General features: G+C 34.2%; 1 protein-coding gene across 1 annotated transcript in view; it reads left to right on the top strand.

The window, feature by feature from the left end:
* The window catches only part of SEPSECS (Sep (O-phosphoserine) tRNA:Sec (selenocysteine) tRNA synthase), an 89,699-nt gene that overhangs the window by 35,519 nt on the left and 37,918 nt on the right, over positions 1-16,262 (top strand). The window contains exons 6-7 of the mRNA XM_001362501.3: positions 10,972-11,074; positions 16,097-16,226. Of these exons, the coding sequence (XP_001362538.1) occupies positions 10,972-11,074; positions 16,097-16,226 (233 nt within the window). The remainder of the gene's footprint in view (positions 1-10,971; positions 11,075-16,096; positions 16,227-16,262) is intronic.

The following is a 16,262-nucleotide window of genomic DNA, read 5'->3' as shown; positions in this document are numbered from 1 at the left end:
ACCATCTCTTTGTCAGGAGGTAGATATCAAAAATCTATCATCAGTTTTTTAGAATTGTTATTGGTCATTGTGTTGATCAGAGTTCTTTACTTTCAGGGTCATTGGACTGGACAGCATTGTTATTGTTTACATTATTTTCATGGCTTTTTTCTTTTCACTATTTATCAATTTCTTCAAGTCTCCTCTAACTGTGAAAATGTGGTTTCTAAGACTGTGAATTGCCAAAACTGTAAAGGTTTTGGCCAAACTGTAAAGATAATTTTTAGTGTCTTGATTTAAGTGGTCGCCATGGGAAAGTTCCCAAATATGAAAATGCCCAAGTCAGCTCGGTTTTATGGAATTTTTAATTAATACAAATGAAGGAATTAAGGGAAGGAAAGAGAGATAAAGAGAAAATAATAGAAAGGGCCTAGGCCATTTGGCCTTAAGAGAGCCTAAGGGAGAGCACATCGGTCTTTGTCACTCGCCACAAGATCGTCTTCAAGATGGGTTCTTCCACTCCGAACTGAAATTAGCCTCCAAACTGAATTCAAATTGTAACTGAATTCAATTGCCCTGAACTTGTTCCTTCGCTTCTTTTAAAGAGATTTTTCTCTTATGTCACCTCCCCTAAATTTTCACATCTACCAATCACAGTAGACACTTTTTCCCAGGACTGCCCATTCTTAGTTCTTATCTTCTTTGGTTCTCACCTTCTCTGGTTAGACTAAAACTTTACATCTCTTTTGTTAAGCTTGCCTTTTGTAAGTTTCTTGACCTTTTAGTGATTAATTTAACCTTTATAGGTACTTAGCACGCTTTTGTATTAGATCTAAAAATAGACCTAGCTTAAGGTTTTAGCTTCACTATAAGTATGTTAGGGACTTTTCATTGTTCAATCAGGAGTTTTCAACTTTATCTTCCCCTAAGGCACTGTCTGAGCAGGGTGGAGTAATTTTAAAAATTCTCAATACATTCCTGACCAAGTACCTTCATTGTTAAAAATGGGGAATAGCTTAATCAAATCTTCTGAAGTAGAGTCTGAGCAGTTTTAAGATTCACACTTCCCAGATTTCTCTTTCTTATGGCACAATTGTATTCCATCACATTTGTATATTATAATTTATTCAGTCATTGTTCTTGTGATGGACAGCTCTTTAGTTTCTAGTTTTTTTGCCACTACAAAAATTGCTACTATAAATATTTTATAAATGGGTTCTTTTCTTTGATCTCTGGGGTTTAGTCCTATTAGTGGTATTACTAGGTTAAAGAGTATTCATAGTATAGTGACCTTTGAGGCATAGTTCCAAATTGCTTTCTAGAATGACTAGAAAAATTTATAGCTCCTTGAATAGGATATTTAATTTGCCTGTTACCATAGCACCATGAGCATTTGTCATTTTTCTTTTTTGTCAGCTTCACTAATCTGATGGGTATAAGATAGAACCTTAGAGCTTTCATTTTCTTTCATTTTCATTTCTCTGCTTATTAGTGAGTTGGAACATTTCATTAGCACTTTTATACTTTTTATTTACTTGGAATGTTTCATATAGTTGTGACATTTCATAATTTGGTTTTCTTTTTTCCAAAAATTACTTATTCATTTTTTATTATTAATTTGAGAATGACTCTTATTCATAACATTTGAAGCATTGTCTTATAGAAATGAGACTTTTATCAAAAAAATCTGCTACAGAGTTCCCTCCCTCAGATTCCTTTTACCTAACTTTATTTTGCATTGGATTTTTATTTACATAAAAACATTGTCCATTTTATTTTCTGTTATCCTCTCTATCCCTTTTTTGGCATTGAACTCTTCTTTCCCATCAATGGATCTGAAAGATAGTTTTTTCCTTGTTCCTCTATTTATGTTGTCAGATTTTGTGGGTAATCATGTATCCATTTGGAGATTTTCTTGGTAGAGAGATTTTGTTCTGTATAGTTCTGTTCTAATTAGACTTTGCAAAATCATGCAAAAAAAAAAAAAGAAACCAACCGCATAGTAGGGGAAAATGGGGTTAGGGACACAACCTTCAAAAAACTTTGTTAGTAATATGTTAAAAAAAATGATAGGAACCTGATAAAAAACAGTAGCATAATTTTATATGTTAAATGTTTAAGAAATACATAAATACTGCAATAAATATTGGCAGTGACCATGGCCTTAGAGCTGTCTAGGTTGATGCTTGGCTTGCATCTATGTTCCCAGGCTAGCAAAGTGTCAAGGAAGTTAAGCAGGCTACCGTTTCTGGCTTTTGGATTGAAGTCTTAATGGCACAAGGTGGGATGTGGTGATATTGACTAGCCCTTTTTTGTCAATAGCTACTACTACCAGAAAATATACAATAAATATGACATTGGCTTTGTTTGTGTTAAAAAAAAAGACCTGACGTTTGTTTAGCTTGTGAGTTACTATATAGTGGTGAAGTTTTTTCTGTTCTTGCTGTTTTTCTAGTAAGAAATCATGCATAAGCAAATTGAAATTTGCAGTATATGAACATAATTGTTCTCTGATTATCAGTTGAATTGGAACAAATTTACATTTTTCAAAATGTGTTATAGCAGAACTGATTATACCTAATTTCTGTCAGATGACTTTCCAATTATTTTAGTTTTTTCAAATAGTTGCTACATTAGTAGCTAAGGTCTTTGAATTTATCAAATAGGTCATTGTGTTCTTTTGCTTCTTTACATAGATTCTATACTTAATCTATATTATTGATCAGCTTCTATTGCCAGTTCTGGGTTCAAATTTAACTATAGATACTTCCTAGTTGTGTGATGCTAGAGGCAAGACACATAACCCTAGTTGCTTAGCCTTTAGCACATTTCTGCCTTGGAACCAATACTTAGTATTGATTCAAAGACAGAAGGTAAGGGTCTATATTGTTTTTTTTTTTTAAGATTAATGCTTTGTAAATATATTTGAGATCAGGTATTGCTAGGCTCCTTCCCATTTTAAAAATCTTTTCCATTGAGATTCTTGACCTTTTGTTTCTCTTGAGGAATTCTGTTATTTTTTCCCAGTAAATGATCCTTTGGTAGTTTAGTTGGTGTGGTACCGAAATAAGTAAATTAATTTAGGTAGTATCGATCTTTTTGTTGACTCAGCCTATTCATGAACAATTTATATTTCTCTTACTATTTAGGTCTCTTTATGTCTTTAAAAAAGTATTTTGTAGTTGTGTTTATGTTTATTTATGTATGTCTTAGTAGACTGACTCTCAAGCATTTTATGTTCTATAGTTTTGAAAATGGGATTTCTGTGTCTTTTCCTAATGGGTTTTTTGGTGTTAGAGAGAAATGCTGGTGATTTATATGCATTTATTTTATATTTTGCAATTTTTCTGAAGTTATGATTTCAGTTAAATTTTTTAGATCACTTTCTAGGTTTTTTAAAAACATTATATCGTCTTCAAAAAGCAATAATTTTGTTTCCTTCTTGCCTAGACTTATTCTATAGCTGGCATTTCTAATACTATCTCAAAAGTGACATTTGGCATCCTTGCTTTACCCCTGATTTTATTAAAATTCTTTAGTTAATCCTTATTACATAAAACATCAGCACTGAATTTTAGATAAATACTATCTGTCACATTAAGGAAAAATCAATTTATTCCTTTGTTTTCTGGGTTTATTTGTTGTTTTTTTAAAAATAGGAATGGGAATAGTATCTTACCAAAAGCTTTTTTGCATCTATTGATATAACAACATAATTTTTATTGTTCTCATTAACGTGGTCCAGATCCATCCTGGTCATGGTGAATAATTTTCTGTTATGGTACTGTAGTCTCTTTGCTAGTATTTTATTTAAAATTTTTATGTCAAAGTTTACTAGAGATATGTCTATAGTTTTCTTTTTCTCTTTTCACTTTCCTTGACTTAAGTATCTTAGAAGAAATGTGATAGGACTCCTTTTCCAAGACCAGAGTTGAGGTTTATGAATCTTCCCCCCACCCCACCTCTACCTCACCACCCCATCTCATGTCAGAACCATCCAGCTGCAGCTCACTTCTTTTCCTTTTCCTTTGCCTCATAAACAGCTTTGACCTAGGCTGTTTCTTGCTGTGTTATGGTTGATAGTCCTTAGATAGAAGTTCACTTCTGTGACAAGGAAATCACTTTAAAAGACTGATATATATTAATTTAAGGTTGCCAAGGAATTCAGCTATGTAATTCCTAAATGAAAACTCAGGTCAGCAGTCAGCCTTTTATGGAGTTTTTAATTACAAACAGGAGGAAGAAAGGTATGAGAGAGAGAGAGAGAGAGAGAGAGAGAGAGAGAGAGAGAGAGAGAGAGAGCTTCCACCTCCAGTTTCCTTCAGAGCAAGCTTCTCAGAGCACAACCTCTCAGAGCAAAAATCTCTCCAACCAACCACCTCTAGTCCTCAGACCCCTCTATCTTTAAGGAAACCATCCAAGTTCCCTCCCCTCAGTTCTCACATCTACCAATCACTGTCCATGTCTTCCCTGTGCCAATGGTGGCTCTACCTTAACACAGGACCACCCAGAGGTCTGTGGCTTTGCATATGTCTGTTGAAGGTCATATTCTCAAATAATTAAATCTTGATCTATGCTGCAGCCCTTCTTAAATCCTGTTAGGACTGAGTAGGGTGGAAATTGTATTTTCCAAGACCTGGTTCTGTCATTCCAAGTATCTCTATTGTATCAATTCTAAAATCAATCATGACTCAAAGAACTTCCTGTTCTATGTTTAAGCATAGGTCAAAGTCCTTTCCATTGTTCAGCAAAAGGTTTCTGTCCTAAAGTAATCTTAAGTAGGGAGGAGATGGAACCTCCCATGCCAATGGGGTTCACATTCCAATAGACTATCAGTAAGAAATTTTCCAAGTATGAAATTTCCCAATGGTGAAATTTCCAACATTTATAAGTCTAAGAAATTTTAAGGTTTACACTTCCCAGTTCGTGCTGGACCTGCAATTTCACTCAGGAGACAGAGTAACAAATGCCAGGTGTCTCTTCTTTTGATCCCTGCACAGCATCAGGCTTGCCCATGTTGGGTCCATGACCTCTTTATGCTCAAGTATGGACCCAGTTCAGCCCTAGGGTTTGATGGCTGTGTGAGATACCTTCTTGACTTGATGTTGATCTCAGTGACTAGAGACCTCTCTTTTGTCTCTCTATGTTTCCCTATGATAGAACTGTGACTCAACCAATAAACATTTATTAAGTGCCTACTAGGTGCCAGGTGCTGTACTAAACCAGGGGGGAAAAGGAGACAAAATACAATTCCTGCCCTGAAATCTAATGATTATAATGACTTAATGTGTTTTCTTCTCAGATTTCCTGATCACAATTCAGTTTTGTTCTTTTTCAGCCTTTGTTGAAATAGTTGTATGAGAGAGATATGCTATACTAATTCCAACTATACTATTTTTACTGTTCTTTAGTATTTCTAGTTTTTAAAACAACATTTCCTCTGCTTTCTGAATTTTATTTTAATGCTTGGAATAGTAGTATTAATACATCTTTAAGATCTAGTGACCTTTTTCTTTCTCTGTAGCTTAGAGAATTTGGTTTAAACTCATAGGTATCACATAATTTAGTAATAATGAATGCATGTTAATTTTCATTGCCACACAGTTTTTAGAGGACTGTTATAAAAAGGTAAATAAAACCACGTTCATGGTAATAGACCTGGCTATTTTCAAGAGCAAAGGAGTTATGTTTGTAGGTTGTAGTGCTTTGCTTTCACTAGGCATATTCAGAGTACTGGATTAGTCTAGATGAAGAATTCTCATTCAGACTTTATTGTTTACTAACTTTGTGATTCTGGGTAAGTCTCTTGTCATTCTTTAGATTCAGTTCCCTCATCTGTAAAATTAGGGTAATAATACTTGCTCAGTGTACTTCATATGAGAAAATATATTTGAAAGTCTTTTCTCAGGGCAAGATGGCAGAGTACGGGCTGGGACCAGCTGAATTCTCATATTTTCTACCAAACAATTTTAAAATAACATCTCAAATAAAATTTTTGTGTGGTGGAGCCAATAAAAGATCAGAGAGAGACTTTTTTCCAGCCTAAGACAACTTAGGAGGTTTATAAGAGGAGGAAGAGATTTTTTCATCCTAAAACAGCTTAGAAGGCTCATCCTTATGACAATAACTCACATGCGTTGTTGAAAGTAGAATATGCAAGTATAGCTTGTTTTATTGAACTTCACTTGATTGTGTTCTGTAGCTACTGTGTGTGTGTGTGTGTGTATGTGTGTGTGTGTTTACAAATTGAAGGTTTGTGGCAGTCCTGCGTTGAAAAAGTTTTGGTGCCATTTTTCCACAAGCATGTGCTTACATTGGTAATTCTTGCAATATTTCAAACTTTTTCATCGTTATTATGTCTGTTCTGGTGATCTGTGATCAGTGATCTTTGATGTTACTATTGTAATTGTTTTGGAGCTCCACAAACCTTGTCTATATAGGATGACGAACTTATTAATAAGATAGATATTGAGTGTTCTTTTATACTGACCAGCTGTACCCTTTATTGTACTCCCTTTTCTTAGTCCTCCATATTCCCTAAGACAAAACAATATTGAAATTAAGCCAATTAATTCTACAATGACTGCTTAAGTGTTCAAGTGAAAGGAAGAGTCAATTGATGTGGCAAAATTCATTGTTGTCTTCTTTTAAGAAATTGCCACAACCACTCTAACTTTCAGTGGCCACCATCCTGATTAGTCAGCAAACATCAACATTGATGCAAGACTCTCCACCAGCAAAAAGATTACAACTCACTGAAGGCTCAGATGATAGTTAGCATTTTTTAGCAATAAAGTATTTTTTTTTAAACCCTTCCATCTTGGAGTCAATACTGTGTATTGGCTCCAAGGTAGAAGAGTGGTAAGGGCTAGGCAATGGGGGTCAAGTGACTTGCCCAGGGTCACACAGCTGGAAAGTGTCTGAGGCCAGATTTGTACCTAGTCTCTAGGTACAGATTTGTACCTGTCTCTAGGCCTGACTCTCAATCCACTGAGCCACCCAGCTGCCCCCAGCAATAAAGTGTTTTTAAATTATGGGAAGTAAATAGATTTTTAGACATAATACTATTGCATACTTAACAGACTATAGTATATAGTATATTATAACTGTGATTTTTATATGCAGTAGGAAACCAAAAAATTTGTAGGGCCTACTTTATTACTCTGTTTGCTTTATTGTGGTTGTCTGGAACTGAACCTGCAGTATCTCCAAGGTATGTCTGTAAAGGCACTAGATGATTCAGTGGATAGGAACCCTGGGCCTGGAGTCAAAAAAGCTGAGTTCAAATTTGATCCCAGACACTTAATTGCTGTGTGCCCCTGGCCAAGTCACTTGGAAAACAAAAGAAAACAAAACAACTATTTGCCTTATTTTTCTCATCTATAAAAAAACACAATAACATGTACCTCCTAGGGTTGTTATGAGGCTCAAATGAGACAATGTAAAGCACTTAGCACCTTGCCTGACATATGATAAGGCCTATTTAAAATTAACTATTATTATTGTAGTTGTTATTATTTTATGAAATCCTAACAGAAACTTAATTTAGATGTCTCAACTTAGCATGGAAATGACTCTGGGTTTTTAAAAGGATGCTTAAGCCTCTGGCAAGTTCTACATAGCTGAAGAGTTTTAAATATAGCTATGCATTTTGTATGAGAGACTAACACTGGGGGATGGATTTTTTCAGTTGCAGCAACTTGAAAACCATCCACCAAGCTATAAAAATGATCTGCATTGATAGGAGAAACCAAGCATCCGTAATTTTTTTTGTGTTAAATATTGAAGAATAAGTGGGTATGATTTTCTGGTTGCTATTCTTGATGGATTTTTTTTATCACTATAGTTGAGTGTAGGTATACTTTTTGGTAAAAATCTGGAAAGAAGAAGAATGTGGTCATTTGCCCCAACTATAAAATTAAAAAGTATAGGATGAAATATCTCTTTAACATTAAATATATTCTTTTTTATTGTATTACTATATACTTACTATATTACTTTGCTTCTTTTGTCTTTCATATGACATTTTTTCTATATACTATATCCCTGAGACTGAATGGTAATAAGGCACTAAAAACAAATGTGCCATCCACATATAAAACTAATTTTATAATTCCTATCATATTCAGTATTTCAAGTAACCAGTTTGTTGGTATGAATATTTTTTTTTTACTAATGCAAATTACTATTCTATTGCACCTTAGTAAGTTACTATGGCTGAAAAATTTGTTACCAATCTGAGGATAAGTTATTCTGAATTTTATTCAACCAACCAATAAATATTTATGAAGTATCTGCTATGTGCTCTATAACACTGCTAAGCTGTGAGGATATAGAAAGATAGTTCCTGCCCTCAAGGAGCTTATAGTCAAATCGGGGGGACAACATGCAAACATATATATGTGTATATATGTATATGTGTGTACACGCATGTGCACACACATGAGTGCACACACACACACACAAAATAGACTATATGCAGGATAAATAGGAAATAATTAACAGAGGAAAGGCCCTGGAATGAAGAAGGATTTGGGAAGACTTCCTGTAGAAGGTGGAATTTTAATTGGAACTTGAAGGAAGTTAGGGAGGTCAGTATTTGAAGTAGAGAAGGTAAAGCATTCATTGCCCAGTAAAAGGTCCAGAACTGAGAGATAAAGAGTGTCTTGTTTATTTAACAACCAGGAAGTCAGTGTCACTGGATCAGAGAATATGCCATAGGGAGAAAAGTGAAGAAGACTAGAAAGATAGGAAGGGGGCTCGGTTATAAAGGGCTTCGAATGTCAAAAAGAACATCTTGCATTTACTCCTGGAGGGAATGGGAAGCCACTGGAGTTTGTTGAGTAAAGGAGTGACATAAAATTGGGTCTTCATGTTAGGAAAATCACTTTAGTGACTGAAAGAAGAAGAATGGATTGGAGTGGGGAAATATTTGAGGCAGTCAGACCCTCCAGCAAACCACATGTGTGAGATGTGCTTCACTGGAGTGGTGGCAGCATTTGAGAGAGCAGGCATAATCTAGAGGTATTGCAAAAGTAAAATTGATAGGCTTTGACAACAGCTTTGGATATAGGGGCATGAGAAGGAGTGAGGAGTCCAGGATAATTCTGTTGTGAGCCTGAGGAATGGGAGGATGGTGTGACCCTCTATAGCAGGGATGGTTAACCTTTTAGAGGGCTGAGTCAGGTGCTTGTGGAGAAGGGGGAGGGGAGCAGCCAGGCCCTACATCCCTCTGATTTTTCTAGTAATGAACTCTGACAAATTCTGTGCTTAGGCAACAGCAGGTATGTCCACAGAGGGGGCTCTGAGTGCCCCCTCAGGCACACATACCATAGGTTCACCACCATGGCTCTATAGTAATAGGGTAGGTTGGGGATGGGAAGTGAGTTTAGTAACTCTCTACTAGGAAAAATAATAAATTATATTTTGGGTATACTGAATTTGAAATATCTACTGGACATCTACTTTCAGTTTTCCAAAATGCTCTTAGTTTTCTATAATAATATTCTTAGAGTATTATAGTCCTTCTAAGAGCCTTCATTAAGAAGTTATTTTATTTTTTGCTTAATTTTTATTTTAATTTAAAATTGAAATACTTGTTTATTTTCTAGGATTTATAAATTTAAAAGATTATTTCCCCTTAATTGTTTGTAAAGGAAACAATTATGTTTAAATTTATAGATTTTATTTTAAAAATGAATACTTGAAGTGTTTTCATTTAATAGAAATTCAAGCAAGTCATTTGAAAATTTCTGACATCAGTATTATTAAGTATATTCTTACTTTTATAAAAAGATCATACACTATAAAAAGAAATTATTTATACTATAACCAAAATGATTTCACAATCTATTTTGCCTGGCATTTAAGGCTTTCCCCTTATAGCATTTCCAGTCCTCTTCATACATATTAATTCTCCTGTCAAACTGAACTACTCTTTCCTCTCTGAACACAACCTATACTTTCTTAACTTGTCCTTGTCTTTGTTTATATTGTTCCTTCTAACTTTTTTGCTTTTGAATTTCTAACTGTTCATATGATCCTACTCAAAGAGATTTATATAAAATACATAAAATTACATTTAAAACTTAAACATACTTGATAAAAAAAGAACTCATATAAAATTCCTCATTTCCAAATTCTTTAGATTTCAAAAGTAACAGTAAGGAAACAAAAATAATGCATTTGCATTGATTTTGACCAAAGCTGCATTAATGCAATATTAGAGATTCTTTTATATTTTTATATTTCTCATTTTATTTCTTTTTATTTTTCTTTTATATTTCACATTAGCCAAAAAAATTCCTATATTAGTTCAAGTTGACAAGAGTACCAAGTAATTTCAGAAGTGGTTTTTAGTTCTGCAAGGTCAGGTATCTTATTGTTAGGCTTTGGTCTAACCATTAAACTTTTCATAGGTAATCAAAATTTCACTATAAATTTTCAGACTCTCTCAATATCTTAATAATTAAGAGAGAGTTGAAGGGGCATCTTCATTAAAGGACCCTATTTAAAAGGGTTAAAAAGTTACACTGACATATAAAAGAAGTTTAAAACATTTTATAATTTTCAGTTGGCATATTTGATTTCTTCATCATGAAAATTCAGCTCTTAATTTTTTTGTCAATATAAATAATTAAAATAGAAATTTAAAAACATTTCAATAGTTTGACACAGGTCAAAATTTATCCTTTTTAGAATGTTAGCCGATTGAAAAGGTTTTAATCTAATCCTTTCTAAATATGTTTCCTTTTATCACCTCCTTTCATTACTTGAATTGAAAACCTTCATTTGTTGCTGTAAAATAAAAAAATGGCTTTTATGTGTTTTTGAGGTACCAAATAACATGCTAGTATATTTGAGTGATATTTATGTCAGTCATTGAGTTTTACACAGTAAACGTAAGTGACAAATACTGTCAAAAAATAATTTGAATGTGATAACTTTACAGTATACCATGTGACTTAATAAATTGTATTTTTATGTTTATAGACTGGAAGATCTAGCTGTGATCTGTGCTAAATATGACATACCACATATAGTTAACAATGCATATGGAGTACAGTCTTCAAAGTGTATGCATCTCATACAACAGGTAAAAAAAGTAGTTTTCATTAAAAAATTTTCAAGCATAGTAAAGTTTATTATCTTCTAAAGACTGGGCAACTTTGGAGTACATATACTATTTCTATTGACATATTAATCACTAAATCTTTTATAGTACCACTTCTTAAAAATCTGGAATTAAAGAGTTTAGAGGCTAGAATAAGAGGTCACAGAAAGAGGAAGTGAAAACATATAGATGAATAAATTTTAATCTTTCACAAAGATACCTAGAGCTCAAGTCTTCCTTTATATATTTAGAATTGGGAGAAATTTAATAATCCTTCCTATTATTCACTTCTCTTAATACAATGTAAAGAGTACTTATATTTTACTTCAGAGAAATTGGGCATTTAACTTGGAATTAGATGAATGGCTCAAGTTGTAGCTTTGCCATTTACTAACTAATCACCTCAGGCAATGCCTGACCTTTGTGTCTGTTTTCTACATCTATTAAATGAAAGGGTTTAGATAAATGACTTCCATAGTTCTTCTATTTTGTAACTCTGTTGTGTTATTTTAAAGTTCCTTCATTTTCCTAGCATTTTCTCCCTCCCTCCCTTCCTCCCTTCTGACTTGTCCAGGGTTGTACAGTTAGGAAGTATCTAAGGTCACCTTTGAACCAGGATCTCCCCTTTCCAGGCCTGGTTCTCTATCCACTGTACTCCTAGTGGTCACTCAGCATACCCTTTCTTATTGACAGTCTCATGACCTCAAGATGTGGATTGAGGTTCAGGTACCTAGTAGCCACTATTTCCAGTCCTTAGATCATCTGCAAGTGGTTATACTTTTCCCCAACTAAAAGATATTTATTTTAGTCTGCTTTCCATTGTTATGGATTTATTTTTATGATGAAAGGATAGGAATGCTGATGTAAATTTTAGCTTATTGATGTATTATTTCTTGGTGTTCCTATTTACAACATGGCTCCAGGTTTTATATTGGAAAGTCTTACTAAATGTTTAATAGCCTAAGATTGCAAAAATGTAACTCTAAACTTAACATTACTAGGTTCCATTGATCTGTTTTTTTTTCTTTTTATATCATTGTGCTAGATGGTGGGATTTGTCACTGGTCAGCTTGGGCCATGAGGTAATCAAAAATAGGGGTGTACAAAGGAAGCCAGAGATTTAATGAGTTAAAATATATATAGCTCCTTTAGTACTCTTTTCCTGATGCCTTGGAGTTGTTAGGCTTTTGAATTCAGAGTAGCTTTTATTCCTTATATTCAGACTTATAGGTCAGATGGCTAATATGTTGAAGGTCTAGACATTTTCTCTGATCCTCATAAACTCTTCAGACCTCTCCAAAAACAGAAAATATGCATTGGAGATAAAGCAATATCATCATTTCCATAAATAAATAAAGCAATTCCCTAATCTGTGACAGTGGTGTCAAACTCAAAAGAAACTGCGGTCACTAAACTGTACATAAGTATGTCTGAAAGCTATATATTTATTTTAAAATATAATTTTGTATTATTTTTATTTGTTTTATTAAATATTTCCCAGTTATATTGTAATCTAATTTGGGTTTCACTTAGGAGTCCTTTGGACCAGGGATAATATATTTGACACCTCTAGTTTAGAACACCAAGAACCCAAAGAAAGTAAAAACTGTGAATTAACACCTAACTTGTATCCACTCATCACCCTCTTCCTCACTGCCCATCATGCTTTGAGCAACAAGATTACACAAGTCAATCCAGCCCTTGGGCTTGCAACAAAAGGCAACCCCATCCTGGATCCTAATTTACCTTCATTTCCAGTGCCTGGAGATCCAAGCTCCAAACTGCAAAAATGTGCTGAGGCCATGAGGGCAAGAATGCCCGTAGCATTCTGTGCTACAACACAGTTCTGCAAGAAAGCAGAGGAACAGAAGGAATGAGACAGGACATGTGTCTGGGCTTTATAATAGAGCTCTGTCCAGGCTGATAATAGCAGTGTGACTGTGCTCTTGACCTTTGGGCCAGAGAACTGAGGAGTCTGAGGGAAAAGGGCGGGACACTGTGTTTGAGGGATTGTGTGACACTTCATTGAAGCCTAAGAGAAAGAGCCTAGCATCCAGCTAGAGCTAATTTTAACCTCTCAAAAGTTCACTTGTAACAGGTAAATTCTTTTTCTTTTTTTTTTTTAAAACCCTTACCTTCCATCTTGGAGTCAATACTGTGTATTGGCTCCAAGGCAGAAGAGTGGTAAGGTCTAGGCAATGGGGGTCAAGTGACTTGCCCAGGGTCACACAACTGGGAAATGTCTGAGGCCAGATTTGAACCTAGGACCTCCCGTCTCTAGGCCTGGCTCTCAATCCACTGAGCTACCCAGCTGCCCCCTTAACAGGTAAATTCTTAGACTGGTGAATGCTTAAAGTAAGAGGAAGCTGAGGCATTTGGAGATCCAACCCCTAAGGAAATCATCACCAGAGGAAAGGGTGTCAGAAACAGAGCAATAGGGGGAAAAAAGGGAAAAAACCCTGACAATAATGAAGATCTCAAAAGAAAAAAATTCAAAAGACCATGAACATAATTATGCAAATAAACGAACAAGAAAGGCATAATACTTGAAAGAAATAAGGCCTCCAGTTCTAGTAAATGACTTCAGCCTTTATTAAGAAAATACTGTAAAACAAGGGGAAATGATTCAACATCTGATGAGGCAGAGGATCCTGTGGATTTTCAACAGAACATGAAATCATAACATGTTTCCGAGTGATTTAAAAGAGAAATGAGAATTGTAAGACCAGAATTTATGACCTCTGCAGAGGAAATAATTGGCATAATAGAAAAGTTTGAATTTGAAGTAGCAAGTCTCACTAACAAAATAAAAGAAGGGACAGCTGATTGGGAATGCATTTATACAGCAGTGAAGGACAGTTTGGAAGAAGAGAATCAAAAGTCAATAACATTAGGAGAAAACAAGCTCTCCATATAAGGAAAGTATAGGCCCTATGATTCTCCCATATTATAATGAACATCTGTAGATGTATAGCTTAAAATATGGTTATGACATATATTTATGGGAATTGGCAATATAGATAGATTTATGGGTGCCCAGGTCTTGAGAGATAATATCATCATTTATCAAATGAGTCAATTGAAACTACGATAAGCATAGGTTGAATAGGAAAGGCACTAGTACTTAGTTTCACATTTTCTGCTTTTAAGTCTTCTAGTTTTCACTAAGACTTATTGCTATTTGAATTTTCACTCGAAATGTTTATTAGCAATAGAATTAAATAATTTAAAAATAATTATGTGCAAAGGAATTACACAAAAGTATTTTAGGATTTGCTATATAGAAGCAATCATAATTTCTGAAGGTATGATCATAGGGATAAAGTTTTGCCTTGCTTTGCATTAGTCATAAAAAATTGGTGCTTAAAGTAGATTGTATAAAATAGGAATCACAATTCACTAGGAGCTTCAAGTAACTGCTGGCCAAATAGATAATTGTGAATTTTTTGTAGCTGTTGAAATTCTCAAGCAACAGTTTTCTTAATTTTAAAATAATTAAGTGACCAATCAAGATAATCCTAATTATTGTCAAAGGCTTTTCTTGATTCTCCAAAAGCCTCTAGTATTCCTGACCCAGATACCTCTATGCACTTTTGGGAGCTCATTATTCAATTCCTCCCTTGAACATCCCAAGACATCTTTAATTGATAACCAGCTAATTAGGAGGTGGTCCAGCAAATCCTCAGCCCTTCTCCACACTAGGAGATGGACAGGTGATTTGTTTTGTCACATAAGCAGGAAAAGAATCATTGCAACCTTTTTGTTAGACAGAATCTGTGAAAGGACCCCATTCCTAAGTACAAAGAGAAGGCAAAAATCTATAGATTGAATGGAACCGGTTCTAAAACCTGGCTCAGAAATTTTTCCTAATATAGAAATAATACAGTATATGAAAAATAAATGTTTATACTTTCTTAGAGCTACTTTCTTTAGGTGCAGAAAATACTGATGGCACATTATTTTATCTTGGGTTTGTGCTTTGGGAGACCAGTGTGACTGATGATTGTAAGGAGTAATTAAAGTTTCTAGGTTTCTGTTGCATTGCTACCCTTCCTACATGGACTGAGATATATGTTGAAGTATATTGGATGTTAATTGTTGTTAAAGCTCATTGTAAATAATAGTTGGGAGATGGAAGTGATAAAATGTAAATGTGTGCTCATAAAACTAAGAACTAAGTACTAGTAGGATAGATTTTTAACCACTGAGAATGGCTTGACTTTCTGTATAGGTTCTGCCTTACAGGCCCCTATTCTCTCCTCAGTCTTTGTTTCTGAGACCTTTCCCCTTGGAGCATTTGCTTATTTTCTTTTCTCTGTATTTCCAGGGAGAGTAGAAAAGTATAAATTCTCCACTCAAGTTATTTTTACTATCTGTTATAAATGCCATGCTCATTCTTGCTTCTTTTTCTTAGCTTATAATGTTCCACCTATATGGTGGAACATTATGGTATATGGAACTACTTTCAGTTAGTTAAATCCTAGATTTTTTTGAGCCACAATGCAAGTGTTACTTACATCTTTTATTATTCAGTTGAACATTTATTAGTATATCTTGTCTGCTAAACTAGACTGAAGGATCTTTGAGGATGAGAATCTTATATTCTTTTTTTATTCCCACAATTAGAATGGTATTGATTTGAAGGGTAGTAAACTTTGTTGAGTGGATGAAAGAGTAAGTGGTTCTATAGTGTGGCAAATTTATAGATATTAATTAACATTTATTTTCTATGAATGTCCTAAAGTACTAAGACTAAAATACATATTTCTTTGCGAATATTTTCCTTTTCTAAAAGTTAAGATTGGTTTGTGAATGAAAGGCTAATATTTAATTCTGTTAATTAGCAATATTAAGCTCATAAGAAAATGACAGTATTTTTATTTAATCTAACTTCATTTAATTTCTATTTTGATAGTATTCTTTGACATCCCTTTATTTCAGTTTTTGTATGTCCACTGTTAGCTTAACAGCAAATACTTAATATTTTATGTCATTTGATTTTAGGGTGCTCGAGTAGGTAGAATAGATGCCTTTGTTCAGAGCTTGGACAAAAATTTTATGGTTCCAGTAGGTGGTGCTATCATTGCTGGCTTCAGTGATTCCTTCATTCAAGAAATCAGCAAGATGTATCCAGGTAAATAAGCTAATTGTCCTTCAGAAGAACTTGAAT

This window comes from Monodelphis domestica, chromosome 6, assembly GCF_027887165.1.
Source record: "Monodelphis domestica isolate mMonDom1 chromosome 6, mMonDom1.pri, whole genome shotgun sequence".
NCBI lineage: Eukaryota > Metazoa > Chordata > Mammalia > Didelphimorphia > Didelphidae > Monodelphis > Monodelphis domestica.
The sequence above is the reverse complement of the archived record's forward strand: the minus strand, read 5'-3'. Positions and strand labels throughout refer to the sequence as shown.